Here is a 16,266-nt window from a genome sequence, read left to right as displayed (position 1 = left end):
ATGGGGATGACAAATATGGCTGTCACGCAGTTTTCTTAATAGCGTTATCGTCCGTATTAAAGAAAGTCGCGGAAAAGGTATCCGGAGAGTTCATCGAAAAACAGTTTACCGAAAGACAATTCATCGAAAAAGAAATTCACCGAATAAACAATTCATCGAAAATCAGTTTATCGAACAACAATTAATCGAAAAAGCAATTAATCGAAAGACAATTCCCGGAAAAAGCAATTCACCGATGAGCAGTTAATCGAAAAGACAGTTCATCGAAACGCAATTGATCGAAAAACAACACTTCATCGAAAAATCACAATTCATCGAAAATACAGTTCACCGAAAAATGAATTATAAGGCATGTGGGGGCGAAGATGTGTGTGCAATTTTTTTTTTGTTTGTTTCCTTCGGATTATTTTGAGAGGTATATATCTTTTTATTATCCTACTATTTATAACTACTATTTATCCTACTTCGTTCGGAAAGCGATTTTTTGGCGGGGCATACTGGTTGCAGTGAATGATATCCACTGAGGCGGGTATAGTTGAGATGTCAAAAGAACATTTCATAAAGAGATTTCATTCTCGTGAAAAATTTTAGCTCATATTCTAACCGTTGATGAAACATGGCTTCGTCACTATGACCCAGAGAACAAACAACAGTCAATGGAGTGGAGATACCAAGGTTCTCCATGGCCAAAGAAGTTTCGAACCAAACAGTCAGCAGCGAAAGTTCTTGCCATTGTCTTTTAGGATATGGATGGTGTAATCCTCACCTTACCTCAAGAAAGATGAAACTGTTACAGCAGCTCTGAAGGAATTGAAGGAGGTACTGAAGGAAAATCGTTCTAGAAGGTAAGCAGAGGCGTGTTGCTTTTGCAGGACAATGCACCTGCTTATGAGATCCAACAGACAATATACGACTTGGGATGCACCATTTTCTAATGCACCGGCCTTAGAAATTTTCTCGCCACGTGCAGTAGCATATTTTTCCGCCCCTCCCTCTTAAAAAAACTCTTTTAATGACGTCTTAAAAGCCATGTTATTAATCTAGGCTTCAACATCTCTGATCATAAATTCTAAATAGCAGCATTTAGAATTTATAGCATCCTACGTTTATCAAGGATGTCAAGCGCATTTATCAGGGCGTTTAACCTGAAGGTGAGTTAGCCTGTCTCATACGAGGGTGGAAGGTTTTTCCTCTCTGAAACTTGGTTTTTTCCTTGCCGAAAAACAAGCGAACCGAATTGGAAAAACACGCAGGGATTTAAGGCCAGTTGCTTCTTCCTTAATTCAAAACAACTCAACCCGATTCCAATTTCCTTTAGCACTGTGTTTTCTAACTGTAATCTGCCGACCACTGGCATCCTGCAAAAGTCGAATAAGACTTCCAACCGCTGCTCATCTAAATATAACACCAAATGAGTATGCTTCTAAAAGGTTTACAGGTTTGTTTTTTAAGACTCTTTATTCATCATTCCTTATTTTATTATTTTCCTTTCCTAGAGAATATTTTAACATTTTCTCTTTTTTTTAACAAACTGCACCGATCACCTCCTCAAAACCCAGAAATATACCCACACATATACTCTTCAGTATTCTGAGCCTATTCCTTCCCTTATTAACTGCAATTACTTGCTTTCGAGGTTATTCGGGAGATAAGTGAATGTGGCACTCCCGTCGTTGAGGAATAACAGAAACAGGAGTAAATAAGTGAAACATGATTGAAAAATCTTCAGGAATGAATTTTTTTCTTCAAGTTTTCCAATATTTTTACTCTGAATTCCTGTATATTTTATTATTATATTGTGAAAAATATTTACATGAAAGAATCAATTTATTATTATTATTATTAGTAGTAGTAGTAGTAGTAGTAGTGATATTAATGATTAATGCTATTTTCCCTCATCCTCCTCAATATAATGATTGTTGGTATAGCAATGCAGCTTTACTAAGGAATAATTACAGAACAATATGGATTCGTATTGTCTTTCTTGTCCGATTTGCTTATTTCCAAGAGGAAAAGCCTAGTCATCTCAGTATTAGGCCTACTAACTTACGTTCAGTAAATTTATTTATTTATTACATTTATTAATGAAAAAAATTTATTTGGATTCCGTATTTGAAACTTACAAAAAAAGTTGAACCGTTCCAGTTTTCAGTTCAGCTATATTCGGGGCTACAAAGAAAAGTGTCGAAATTATGTATACAATAACTCGCAGACTTAGCAGAATTAGCAGAAGTTTTCAGAACAAGAAGCTGAATGCACGGTTCAGTTTTGGTTCGTAATGGATCACTTGTATCATGACATTTCCGTAAAGAAGTTCCTAAATGATATTAGAAATTTCGCTCTGGATGGATCAAATTTAATGAAATTTTTAATTTCAATCGACTAGACTTATTGTGACAAAATTTTGTAGAACGAATTTCTTAGCCTATTCTTCCCCTTATTAACTGCAATTACATGTTTTCGAGGTTATTCGAGAGATAAGTGCATGTGGTACTCCTGTCTTCCCTACATATAAATCGCTAACTGTACAATGAAGCAGGATGTACACTTACATTAAATGTTATAAAATGCAAGAAAATAATTATTACGTTTTAATGCCCACTTCCATATGTTGTCTGTATCATGGGTAACGTACCGCATTGTTAGTGAACATTTTCTAAACAATAGTTTGCAAGAAAAATGACTTTTCGATGAATTATGAAAGAATTCATCGAATAATTTTAGGTGAATTGTTTTTTCGATGAATTGCATTTTCGACGAATTGTCGTTCGATGAATTGTCTTTCGAGGAATTGGTCATTCGATGAATTGCCTTTTCGACGAATTGCCATTCGTTAAATTGTCGTTCGGCGAATTGTTTATTCGGCAAATTGCATTTTCGATGAATTGCTGTTCGATGAATTGCATTCGATGAATTGCCTTTCGATTAATTGTTTTTCGATGAATTTGCCTGTAACCGCGGAAAATCATACTTGAAGCAAGCACACAAAGTAGTTATTCTAGTCTCCCGACTTCATGGCTTTTCATCAATTTCCTGAGACGTGTTTGAGCGGAAAAAGTTTTTCCACGTTGCGTACGGAAGGGGAGGGGGGATGGAGCAGAGTGTTAAGTAGAGTTTTAAAAGTTTCTTCATATGTCTTTTGGGATAAATTCAATTATAGAAAGATAGAGGTCATCATGTCTGCACGATTCCGGTATATCAGGAGTAGCGAGCTTGTACAAAGCAACTTTAGAAAATATTAGTGGACAGTTAACCCACCCGCACTTTAAATGAATTCCATCAAAACGTCCCCTTAATAACATGGACACTCCATTCGTGTCTAGTCCAGTCCAGCCACCATGATCGTACCGCCTAGAGGCAGTTGGAGACGACGCAGTGCTGGAGGGTAGCCGTAGTTGTTTTTGATGGGATAACTGTTCGTTGACAAGATGACGGTGGTGGTGTTGAAGGAACCTCCGTAGCTGCTTCTAGCGGCTGGTGTCAGACTACGAGTTCTCTTTGGCGAGGCGATCGGACAACAGCAATAAACCAGCTGTTTGAGGTCTGCCTGGAGGAAGAAAGCAAAAAGGCAAAAACTGTGAGTGAGAGAGAAAACCTAAAAAATTCATTTTTTTCATTTAACTCAGCTTTGTATTCAACTCTAGATATATTTAGATTCATGAAAGACAACTGATAAGTTTCTCAGTAGACTTAGTAAGCATCAAGAATTTCGAATAACTTCACATTTTTGTCCGTATGAATGCAATTTTAATATGACTCAAGTTACTATGTTTCCATAAGATATTTGACATTTTTCTAAGAACGACTTTTTAAAGTTAATTGTGCAGTTTTGAGGAATTTTTTGTTCCAGATTTTAATGATTCAAGTAACCTCGTTTAGCGTCACATTTCCATGCCAGTACGATATGGGAAGGACAATCAAACGTTTTGGGAAGTCGAATGTTTGTGTCTCGTGAGTCGTTAGCACGGAATTTGGATATTGAACAACGTAGTCTCCATTCATAAAGACAAGAAAGTCAGACACTCTGTATTATTCAATAAGAGAACAAAATCGCACCCACACCTCCACATCACAAATACACCAACACTTTAAATTTCCGGTTAGTGCAGTGTGTTACAGGAATCGTCAAGAATCTCGATGAACAATGTCAGATTACACACACCACAATGTGCGGTTCTCAGCAAGCAAAGCAGTTCTAAGTTTTGTCTTAGCAATTTTAGGACGAACTCGATGTCCATACTCATTTTGATAATTTTGCTATCAGATAGAATGGAGCAGAAAAGTGTTTGGTATAATTCTGAAAATAAAATATAAAATAAATAATTCATTAGCTATAGTCTTTGGCCAGCTTTCTCTGATTGGCGGATATTGAACCGTACCCACAGTCTCCAAAAGTTAGCTAGGGCTTAAACAGCCTCACCTACTCCCTATAGCGAAATAAAAAGCATTAAGGGATTTTGTTTTCGACAATAAATCTTGTAACGGTTTAATTCACAAAGACGAGCAAGGAAAACTCTTTCTAGTGATAACGTTTTAAAATCTGTGAAGAGCTGGTTTTTCACTCTTCGCCGTCACTGATATCTGAGTTCATGGCTACCGACGATTTTTAAGGATATTGGAACGAAAATATCACAGGCTCCATCTGTCTCCATCTTGTGCTCCTAATCAAATTCTTAGTTCCAGAATAGCTGTATCTGAGTTGAGGAGTTAAAATCCCGTTTTCTGGAGAAAATTTTCTCGTTGCCTGCTCCAAAAGTCAATTAGCTTGGGAAGCGGTTGAAAACACTATCGGAAAACTTGCTCAAGTCAGTGACTAAAACCTATAATGGTTTTGTGGTGGTTTGACATTGTGGAACCAGAAACGTTGCCACAGCATAAAAAAGTTTGAATCCTTTGACTTGATTGTTAAAAAAATGTAATTTCTTAACAAGTGCAATAAGGAGGTTGATAAACTCCATTTGAATTTTCACTGAAAACGCGACGATAAATTGCTTTACCATAATTTACTTCTCTATTTCTGCGTAAAATACAATAGATAGATAGATAAATATAGTAAATAAAAATGCCTATTGAAGCGAATGCAATTTTTTGGAAGTCGGTTGGCCGCCTGTCTCTGTTAGTGTTTGAGAAGACTGCGCTTTCCAGACGCACATGGATAGACGTTTCAAGAAGATGAAAAACCAACTCCGGCAGGTATTCCCGATTCTAACTAATACCAGTTGGGGCTTGTAAGCGTTCGCATATGTTATAAGGCCGATATTTCTGAGTTCGTTTTAAATCTCGAGAATGTTTTTTTTTTTTAAATCTTCAAAAAGTTCGTGTAGACAGTGAGTGAGATGGAACTGTAAGTTCTTTCTCTGATCCAGCTTCATAGAGTTTACCACAAGCTACGCAGAGACTACAGTTTGATAAAATGATAAGCATTCTTGTATTTCGTATTTTTAAAGAAACTGTTTTCACCTGAGGGGAGAGAGAGAGAGAGAGAGAGAGAGAGAGAGAGAGAGAGAGAGAATACCTTAGTTGAATGGCAAGCCGTATTCTTATTCCGTAACTACACACACACTACACGTATTGTAATTAATCGTCCTGCGATAGGATGGCAAGGTATAGCTGATTAATAGCAGGCAGTAATTACATTATTTTCCACTTCTCGTGATCATTTTTCCTAAATTGTTTATTTGCATATCGCTTGCTGGATACTGATTAATGAAGATGATAGTCAACAAAAGGTACAAAGCGTGACTCACATTTATATTCATTCATTACCCGTGACGCATAAGATTAGAAGATTGAATGGGTTAGTTGAATAATGTCATTGACAGCACAAAATTAGGATGAAATGGAAAAATACTAAACTTTTCGAGAGAAAAATGCTTTGAATAAATAAATTAAAAAAGAACGTTGTCTTCCCCCACCACTCACAACATTCAAAAGATACTCTAAGCTGAAAACGAGGCTACTGATAGAAACCTGAACTAAAGAGCAACCGTTTACTTTGTGGCAATATAATAATAATAATAATAATAATAATTCGTAGTGCTCATAGGCTCTTAAGGCTGAAGACCACCCAGACTGTGTTTCGTAACCATAATTTTAATATAAAGTGTTACTCTTATGCTTAAATATATATTCTTTTGTGTAACATACGTGTATTCGCTAGTCGGTTGGCTCGCGGGATGAAAAACTGGAGTTAGTTTCGGGGAGAATCCCCCACACACACACATACACACCTCGGTATGAAACTGGCTAGTGTTTATTTCAAAAGCCCTGATTAAGGTTCTGCGCGTCCTAGTCATAATTCCAATCCAGGTCTTTCCAAGGAAAGCGCTTCGTCGAAACCGACTAAATCTACGGAGCCTCATGCTGTGTCACAAAATGCACGATAAATACCCAGTAATGAGCATTTTTAATAGGAAAGTTCGACACAGTTAATGTGCATCCACGCTCTGAGTGAATTTACATCTGAAGTGTGAGAGGGTCTCTTAAGTTGATGTTAATATATATTATATGAACAACATATTATATATTTACATAGTAATATATACTAGTAGTAAATAACAGATTCGTTTAAAAGTAAATTTTGGTTTACAAAATATGAAGATGATTTCAAAGATATCTCGCTTTCATGTAATGCTAAGGAGATCCTTTCTTTCATGTAAGGAGATCTGGTGCCTGAGATGAACAAATCAGCCCATGCCTATCAAATCATATTGCAAAAGGTCACACCTCCTTCATCTCATCTTATGATGGGGAAAATTCTTTGTGGGGAAAATGGATATGTCAGAAGTCGCATCCTACCAAGACAAACTGACTGCGTCAATTAGCAAACAAAAGGACCTTAAATGCTCTCTTTACAATTTAACAGATGAAATTAGTACGAAATGTCCCAGTAAATTTCTGTTGATCGTACAAACTTGAACTTGGAATTCAGCATCTTTTTTCCTCTCCTGATGTGCCTTCTCGAAAAAAAAATCAGTAATAGAAAAACAAATAAATAGATAAAATAGGCAGTGAACCTCCTTAAGGTTAACAATCAGTTGCTATGCTCTGCCCTCGGAGTATTATTCTCTCGGTGGAGAGAGAATCGACATCTTTTAATCGGTAGGCAAAGATTTCAGAAACAAATCCTCTCAACAATTATTAAAAGCACTTAACAATTGCTGACTTGATGCCTTAGTGACAGAAAGTTTTTTGAAAATGTTCATCAACATCGAGACTTTTTAGATTATTATTATTTATTTATTTATTTTTGGTTATATGAATTCTATCCACGAAAGGTTATAACCCTATGGCAGCAAATTTGGGAGTTTTTCAATCCTGATTTGATGTCTCCAATAAGGAATGATGGTCTACTCGACGATGAAATTTATCTTCCAAGGTCATTCACAAACATTCATGCTTCAGCTGATGGATTTGAATCCCCTGAACTGTCGGGAATAAAGGTGGGGGGGGGAGAGAAAGACGACCATGTTCTCCGCCCAACCAACCAGGCCGACACAAAGTGTGCGAGTGAAAGCCATTTTGGATGCGAGGAATTTTATAAGAGCTTTTCGATGGAAGGTAAAAGAGCTGATCTCATTCAGAAGTGGCGTGGACTTTCATTCTGAAAAGGTGATTTTTCCCACTCCAATGAAAATGGGCAAAAGACCCAGAAGGAACACACGATTACCAGATATCATACACTGGCCTCAATATGAGATCTTTGCTGCTTCAGCCATCATTACGACCAAATTTGAACTGTCAAATCAAATGTAAAAAGCCTAATCTGCGCCTGTTACAATTCTGAAGGCTTTACATTCTTATCAGGGCGCTTAAAATCAAACACGTGCTTCTTTAACTTGCCTCTTCACATTATTTTTGGGAAGGAAAGCGGAGGGATGATTAAAGTCCCTTCATTCAGGCTCTGTTTGAGGATACTTGTCAGAGGATACTTTGTTATACAGATTTCTGGACATCATTTTAGAAGTTGTTATGGTTACAAAAAGTTTTAATTTTAAGCAGTCTGTCCCTGCCACCCTCCGCCCAATAAGTTTTCCCAGTTATGATAATAATAACAATAATAAAATGCATCACAGTTTAACCGCAATAAAATGAGTGCGTCATTTTTAAAAGGTACATAACAGCAATTTTAAGCACTGGCAATAGAACAACTAGAATTTTTTTAATTATTCGCAGAAATGAGTTCAGGTATTACAATGAAACAAGAGTTCTCCCCCCCCCCCCCATCCAAAGAAGAAAGTATGCTGGTGAATCCAACTTAACTCACTTTGTACGTAAAGTGATTATTTCTTAACGTTAACTTTTTTTTCTCAAATCCTCTTACTTTGACGCAATATTCAAGGGGGTTACCGTTAAATCTCGTCTGTGTCATCTCCTGGTTTTGGTATCGCCCTTTCTGTCACAAGGTATTACAAAAGTTCAGATTCTCCTACTATATTATATCGCAATAAAAAAAAAAGTATGAAAGTACATAAAGTTGGGCGTTGAAATCTTTCCGATAAGTTTATTTCTGAGAAACACCGTTCGCACCTCCATAGTTCGAAATCATGAGATAAATCAGTGAGATGGATTATGTTTGCATTGTCATGTGTATCCCATCCACGAATGCTTGTAAACCTATAGTATAAGAGCACCGTGTGAGTGTGTGTGTGTGTGTGTGTGTGTGTGTGTGTGTGTGTGTGTGTGTGTGTGTGTGTGCTAAAGATTATATCTTTATCATTTTTATTGTTTTATATATTTTGAGTGTTTATTTTTACATCGTTCGAAAACCCTGTTCTGAACTCCAAGCGCTGAACTTTCTCAAACCACTTCAGACCTCCGATAAGCAGGGAGGTGACCTCACACGGAGTGAAGAAATTCACCTCACACGGAGTGAAGAAATCCATCTACAGACACAAATATCCATGCCTGCGGTAGGATTATTATATTGTATCCGCAGCCTGTGGTTACAGAGCGAATACGCCGTACCTCAGCAACCAGGCCATTCATTTAACCATTTTTTCAACTTTTTAATGTTTTTTTTAAAATATTTTCTAAATTATAAAAAACTGCTAACTCCTTTCATTTCTAAAGGGAGTAGGCGAGGCCGTTTTAACCTTGTGTGACTTTTTTGGGACTCAGTGGGTAGTTCAAAACGGGCTCAACCCGTAGCCAATCAGAGATAGCCTGGTCTAAACTAACAACGTTTTTAGCTGCATCTGGTGTAGAGTGTACGGCAGACACCTGTCGCCATCTCGCGGTCCCACTTCCTAACGCAATCTGTTATTGTCTGAAATAGTGTTATTTCTACCGTCGACTTTCTCGAGTTTACGAAACGAAAACCCCCAGTTTCCTGGAGAAAAACCGCTTGCCCATGTGATCGACTAATTCGGGAACCGATCAAAGAAAGGTTTACAAAATGTTCCTCTAGTCGGCAACTAGATTCGAAAACTTACACTGGCCTTTCTTTGGGTAATTTGGTGCCATGGATTCAAATGCCTTTTCCACAGGCTTAAGTTGGTTAAAATGTTTTCCAATCTGAAAAATCCATCCCGTGGTGTGGCATCATTCCTATAAAATTCGTTACTTTGTCGAATGCCCACATTTTCCCTCACGAGTTTCAGTTGATTTCCTTTATTTCGAATCAGATCACCCCAAAGCAACGAGGCTGAGTTGGAGTTGAGCATATATCTTGCTAACTGCGTGTGTTCTTCAAGCATATTTGGCTGCTTTGCTGAATCAGAAAACGGGTTTCGGGAAGGAAAAAATCATATACGATAACCTGCCCTTCAGATTGCGATGAATGAATGGCCTAAGAAATGCTTCAGTTCATGTTACAATTTCAATGCGATTCGTTAATAACTAATAAAATAAATTAAAATGGATTTTATAACATAATAATAATTTGTCATTCCATTAAAATAAATTTCCTGTACTTATGTTTCCAGTGATCTATCGAATTATTATTATTTATTTTATTTTATTTTCTGACAATGACTGGGAAGTCTCAAATGGAATGTATACAATTGCTCTACAATTGTTCTACAGAAGAGTCTTTTTCTTCTGTACCTAGACTATATTGTCTGAAGCAATGGAGACAATCATGTCAAAAATATGATTGAAATAATCCTTTATTACTTTTTAAGCGAAATGAATTGCACGAAGTATTTATTAATATAAGTGAAGTGGAGTAGATGTTATTGAAAATAACTTTTAAAACAAATGCGTCTCACCTCTAACTTATCTGTTTCTAAAAGTTCATTTTCCTTTTCTTTCCTTTGTTACGTTTACCGGTTCTCGGTTCCTCTTGCTATTCGAATGCTTGCTTCATTTTTAAACCCTGTGGGCGATGACTCCTTCTAAGCATATAACCAACCTTCCGTACGGTTTCCGGTTTCGACATCTAACTCCTTTCCAGTTGTAAAAATGTATTTCAGAAGCCGATGAATGTTTAAAGACTTCCAAGTTGATACGCTAATTGGAATTTCCAGCACTGTTAAGATGAAAACTTGAAATTTTTCAACCTACAGATGCACCCGTGATGATGATAATTATCTATTGCAGCGCAGTAGTTTAAAGCCTCAAGGCAAGCGATAGTTGGGCTTTTCCATAAATAAATCTGAGCAAAGAGATCTTTGAAAGAAGAATTCATCTGCAGCACTCAATTCGATTCGCTTTCTCTTTTCCCCTACATTTCCTCGCTTTCCCCCGAGGGTGTTGTTAGTAAGAATACTTCGTTATTTATTCTCAATATTCTTGAACAGTGGAAGCACTTTTAAGTAATTTTATGCCAATTCCATTAATGCCTTGTTTTAATAATACACGCAGATATACAGTTTTGCTTCTGGTTACCAAAAGCAAAAAATAAATAAATAAAATAAAATCATTTCGATCTGCTTTTTCTACAGCTAAGAGGTGCCAAATCTCGTAACTAAATATTTCAGCATAATACCTAAAGTGAAGTTTGGTAATCAAAATTCTGGCATGTCCCAAATATAATCAGATTTGTTATTTGCAAATTTACATAAATTTACTGTTTATAAATTGAAAGTATTATTATAATAATCGAAAACAGTGTACAGTTTAGTCTGATCTATAGTTATAGAAGAATATGTCTAAAAGCAGGAGATTAAAAGATTTTGCTGCAACTTCAGTTTACCTTGTGCCAAACATTTTGAAGAATTTTAGAGAAGTCAAGGAAATAAAGATCTTTGTGAAGCATTTCTTTTATTAATTTAATATCACCTTTTAACTTTTTTGGGGGAGGGGGGGAGTAATTGTGAGCAACGATTACCAGGAAAGCACACTCATCTCAATAATCCTAATACAAATGAACGCGATATTTAAAAATAATTTTCCGTTCAAATCAGAATCACGAAAAAATTCTTCCTTCATCATTTGTTGAAATGGTCAATGATTTGATAATTCCTTTTTCACAATTCAAATTTATTTCAAAATATATCATATTTTTGTTAATAATGCATAACCTTAACTTCTTCATTGTGTTGAAAACTATACGGCTAATTTTGGATTGGAACCACTCTAAACAAAACAAAAAGATAATTACACATACACACTTATCGCAGCTTTACGAATCGAATTAAACGAAGCAAGATAATGTCCACTCACGCATGGAATGAGCGCACATCCCGGCCAATGAATTAGAAATCTTTATGCAGATGTACGTAAACATCACTTACGCAGTATGTGCAAAATACTTGGTCACGTGTGTCACCACGTGTTCTAGGCAACGGCAACTATTTAAGAATTCCGCTGGTCACTAATTGTCAATAGCCTCAATCGAAACCGGAAAAACAAAGAACTTCTCGGAGTTCGATAAAAGGCTTATGTGGGATGCTGATCTGGCTGGAGCCACGATTTTTAAAACAACAGAGCCGACTGGTTTCTCAAAAAAGTGAGATATCAGGGTGTTTAATCAGTGGAAAAATAATCACCATTATTTGTCTAAGAGGCGCAGTCGTGGTGCTAAGAGAGTCTGTCAGGAACCGTCTCACCGAACTGTGCGCAGAGAATTGAAGAGGATCGGTACTGGTAGTCGCTTGTCTATACGGAATCCACTGATTATTGACATTTCATCTACTTATCCTTGCCATCCTATTAAAATAAGAGGTTATCCAATGTGCTGGAAACTTAATTACGAATTAAGCAAATCTCTTCTGAGAAGAAAGCATATTTATTTATTTGGAGAACAATACAAATTTCAAGGGAGAGAGAAGTAACTGAGAGTGAAGATCCCGCAGATTCTTTTATGATAACAAATCCGATCAGTCTCCGCATATTTTCTTAGGTGTCGTGAACCGATTGCCGTGCCTTTTTATTACAGTAATTAATCTCTTAGCGAGTTCGATGTAATGTGTGTTTGCATTTTGTTTTCATCCTGCTAATTAAGCAGGCGTGATTTTGTCACCATTCAAATCACAGCAATGATTAAGACAATTCGAACACCCATGTTTGGTAAAAGTTGATCTCTACCTGATGAACTATGAATAAGCGCTTAAAAATTAAATTCGAAGTTTTATATATTTTAATTTTTGCTGCTGTTTCACGTTGCGCTAGTTGTATGTAGCTTCTTGGTTGACGCCAGTAAAAACAGTCAAGCGGGAAATTGACTAACTCTGAAACTCTGCATGCGTTCTGACTTGAAAATGTAAAATGGCCTTTGAAATTTTTACTGCATTATTTCAAGTTATCTTGAAATAAATCTGCATGTTTTAATTCAAACAGTCGTTCTCATCAAATGACAACAGAGAAAATGTTCTTTTTTTGTGTTATTCCCACCTACGAAAGGTTGTAAACCTATAGAACCTTAGTGCAGTGGATGAGGCAAGTTTTGTTTTTTAGTGTGTTTTATATAATCCGGAAGCCCTCCTCTTCAAGCATCCAATAAGCAGGGACAGTGATCTCGTGGCTGGGAATGAAATTCATCTCCTAACGAAAGACAATCGCGAACATCCATTCCCGTGAAGGTATTCTAATCGGCACATTGAAGAGCGGGTAGCTAACCAAGTTTACTAACAATTACAGTTGTAGCAGTTTAGCGAGATGTTTAATATAAAAGAGGAAAAGGAAGATGACAATGTTACTTCAGTGACAAAGTAACTGCACGGCATTCAAGATTAACGCAAGAACACAAATTCGAGTCCTTATCTGTTATCGTCTCTCATAAGAGGCACAACAAAAAATTCGCAACATATTTTGAAAATGGTTCGCAAATAAAAGAAAGTTGCTCATATTTCCAAACTTCTGTTCCAGAGAATAAATGGAATCTCCTCCGTGATGTTTTCCCAGAAATTGGTGGGAATGAAGGAGAAAGAGCAGGAGTCATCTTAGCGAGTTCGGAGTTGGCATGAGAACAGAAGGCACTCCGTTTCCGTTGCTATGTGCTGACAGGTTTTTAATAAGTGCGGCAGAATTGTAGACGCCATTTCAGCGTGGGAGTGTATAAAGAAGAGAAAAGAAAGATTACAAAATGATCTCTGGTAAGAAAAGTAAAGCACAGCTAGCCGGATATGGAATTTGTAAAAAGTGATCCATTGTGAAAAAAAAAATGCTTGGAACGGCAGAGGGAAAAAAACAACATTAATTATCTGGTGAAAGAAACAAAATTGAGACCTTGATAATATCGAATATCAGAGAGAATTGAAAGGATTCTTGCTTTGCTAGAAATAAGAACGGATTGAGTTTTTAAAGGCACTGAAACCGATTCTGTCATTTCCCACAACAGGACAAGCGAATGGAAGTTTTCATTTAACAACTTTCTTGTGGTTATTTGAAGTTGTGCGTGATGCTTATTGCGATGTTGCAGAAGCACGAAGCAAGCAATTTTGTCCATATTAAGATCAAGAATTGGATATTAAAGTTATTAGAAATGAGATCCTCTGGCTTTAACCAAATTGCAGCCAATCGTGATCCCCAAGTGAGAAATTAATGAGAATCGTCCAATTACAACTGACAGGCAGATCAGTTTTCAAGAAAACAATGGAGAAGAATTCTGACGTCGTTGTTGCCTGAACGCGAATACCGGTCGAAAATCTAATCTAACAAGAAGGCGAGGTCGCAGTGTTTTAATAGGTCAGCCCTTCGGTGAGTGACACGAATTATTAGGTACGAAAGTCTACATATAATCTTATTCGTTAGGGACGGAATGAGTTCTTGAGGCTTCTAAAAATGTTCTAATTAAAGGAAGAAAGTCCACATTCATATGTAAATACAGTAAAATAATTCAAATTCCTGAAATAAACGACGTGCCTTAATTTAAAAGAAAGAAAGAGAAACGAAGATAGCAATCGGATTTTGCTTTATGTCCGCCGTAATTAATTTTATTCCAGTAGTGAAAGATCAAGACGAATCACCTAAATGAACATCATCCGACTGCATTGGTTACTGTCTCAAGAGACTTGGAATTGGATTGTCAAAGAGGAATTTTAAAGGAATGCAACGCACTTAATTGGTAGGGAATAAGACGTTACCAGATCTCATACAGTTTAGCGATATATTTACTGAGGATAGAAAGAGAAGGCTTCTTACCCGGAAGTTGTCGCTCATAAAACAGTAAATAATGGGATTGACGAAGCTGTTGGCCATGGAGAGCCAGTGGCACCCGAAGAATGCTCCGATGAAGCTGTAGTACTCTTCGTCAGAATCGGCAGTCACCAGTTCCCGGTGGAAGTAAATAAGGAGATTCAAAATGTGTATCGGCAGCCAACATACCGCGAAAAGAAGAACCACAATCGCTAACATTTTTACTACCTAAGAGGGGAAAAAAACAGAAGTAAAAATTTTGTTATTAGGGAAGTATTTTGTTTGTTCTACATTACTGAAATCTGCAGGAACAGTTTAACCTCAATTAGCCCTGATCTCTTGGATACATAGAAAAAAATACCAAAAATTCCTTTTGCTTTCAAAATAAAATAAAATAAAATAAAAATATCATAAAATAAAATGACGAATCAGATGAAATATCCCGAAATGAACGCACTCTTCCTACCTTCATCTTGGCTAGAAGTTGATGGTGGTCGCGAGCTGGATCAGCATTCCCTGGAGACGTGTGTCTCCACATCTTCCAGCCGACGGTGGCATAAGTAAAGGTGAGGATGAACATCGGCAAAACAAACGTAATTAAGAAAATGATGGCTGTGTATACCTGCAATTAGAACATAAGATCCATTAGATTCAATTAGCATACCAGCAAACATAGGAAAAGACAATTCAATCTCATATACAAGAAAGAACAAAAACATGGCCACATTAAAATATCAAAGCCTTATCAGTTTTGCATTCTTCACCGTTTAGGCTTCTATTGATTTATTTTTTTCTCACCGAAGTACAAAGGGGAAGATTTTCCTTAAGAAGACCAAACGCTAGTCTCCGTTCATTTGCTCACGTTGCCAACTATTTTGGTCGCAGAAATGAGCATAAAAATATTTCATCACCATTTCTAAACGTATATTCAAAAGGATAAAATAAAATATTAAAAATAAAATTTTATACATAATGACTGATATATTGTTCTAAAATTTCTTAATTTTATTTACTGAATTAATTACGATAAAAGGTTGATAGTTCGGCATCTTATAGTTTAGACCTCTCAGTGATGATTGAGAGCATTCAAAAACGAGTTCGCCATTTTCCTTGCTTCGAATGGCTAATGTTTTGTTTATTTTATTTTAGTTTTTAATCTCCCATGATATGCGCATAATGGCCTGTACGTTCAGCAGGGGAAGTTCATGTTCAAAAATGAGAGTATATAACCTTCACGAAAGTGAATGAACAGAATCATGGATGCTTCCGATTATTATTGAAGGCGTCTCTGCGCTATCGTTGACTAAATTAAAATACTACTCTAGAAGAGAAGACACTGAAATTGCTGTTTTCATAGTTATTGTGATACATTTTTGCATGCTGTTACCCCACTGTGGATTAGAATATGCAAAAAATATGCAATGAATGTGTCTTTGCAGTGCTGGTTACTATTTCCAAGAGGGTCATCCTCTAGTCGGGAATATCCGATGAGAGGACACCACAGAAGCCTCAATTATGAATTATTGGAATGTTACTACAATTCTTTCGCATTGTACTTTACTTTGAGAGTTTTACAAAACGCAGAGCAATGCGCAAAGATACACGAAATAAGTAATCAAACAGAACGAAGTTAGTGTTTATTTCGTCACGTTTTCTGGAAGTTCCTTCTTCTCTTATATCCGCAATTCTCTTCCCTAGATTCTTTTGGTAGAACACACCATTTCCGACACACCATTATCCACAGCG

The 16,266-nt window shown here is 36.7% G+C and overlaps 1 protein-coding gene across 1 annotated transcript in view; it reads right to left on the bottom strand.

The window, feature by feature from the left end:
* Positions 1 to 3,319: 3,319 nt before the first annotated feature.
* LOC150095817 (substance-P receptor-like) overlaps positions 3,320 to 16,266 on the bottom strand; it is a 118,971-nt gene continuing 106,024 nt past the window's right edge. Inside the window, exons 3-5 of the mRNA XM_090409539.1 lie at positions 14,987 to 15,142; positions 14,527 to 14,748; positions 3,320 to 3,547 (exon numbers count right to left, since the gene is read on the bottom strand). Coding sequence (XP_090265665.1) covers positions 3,320 to 3,547; positions 14,527 to 14,748; positions 14,987 to 15,142 — 606 coding nt within the window. The remainder of the gene's footprint in view (positions 3,548 to 14,526; positions 14,749 to 14,986; positions 15,143 to 16,266) is intronic.

Source organism: Typopeltis vanoorti, chromosome 19 (genome assembly GCF_054136105.1).
Source record: "Typopeltis vanoorti isolate ZY-2024b chromosome 19, IOZ_Tvanoo_1.0, whole genome shotgun sequence".
Classification (NCBI taxonomy): Eukaryota; Metazoa; Arthropoda; class Arachnida; order Uropygi; family Thelyphonidae; genus Typopeltis; species Typopeltis vanoorti.
This window is presented reverse-complemented; position numbering and strand designations above follow the sequence as displayed.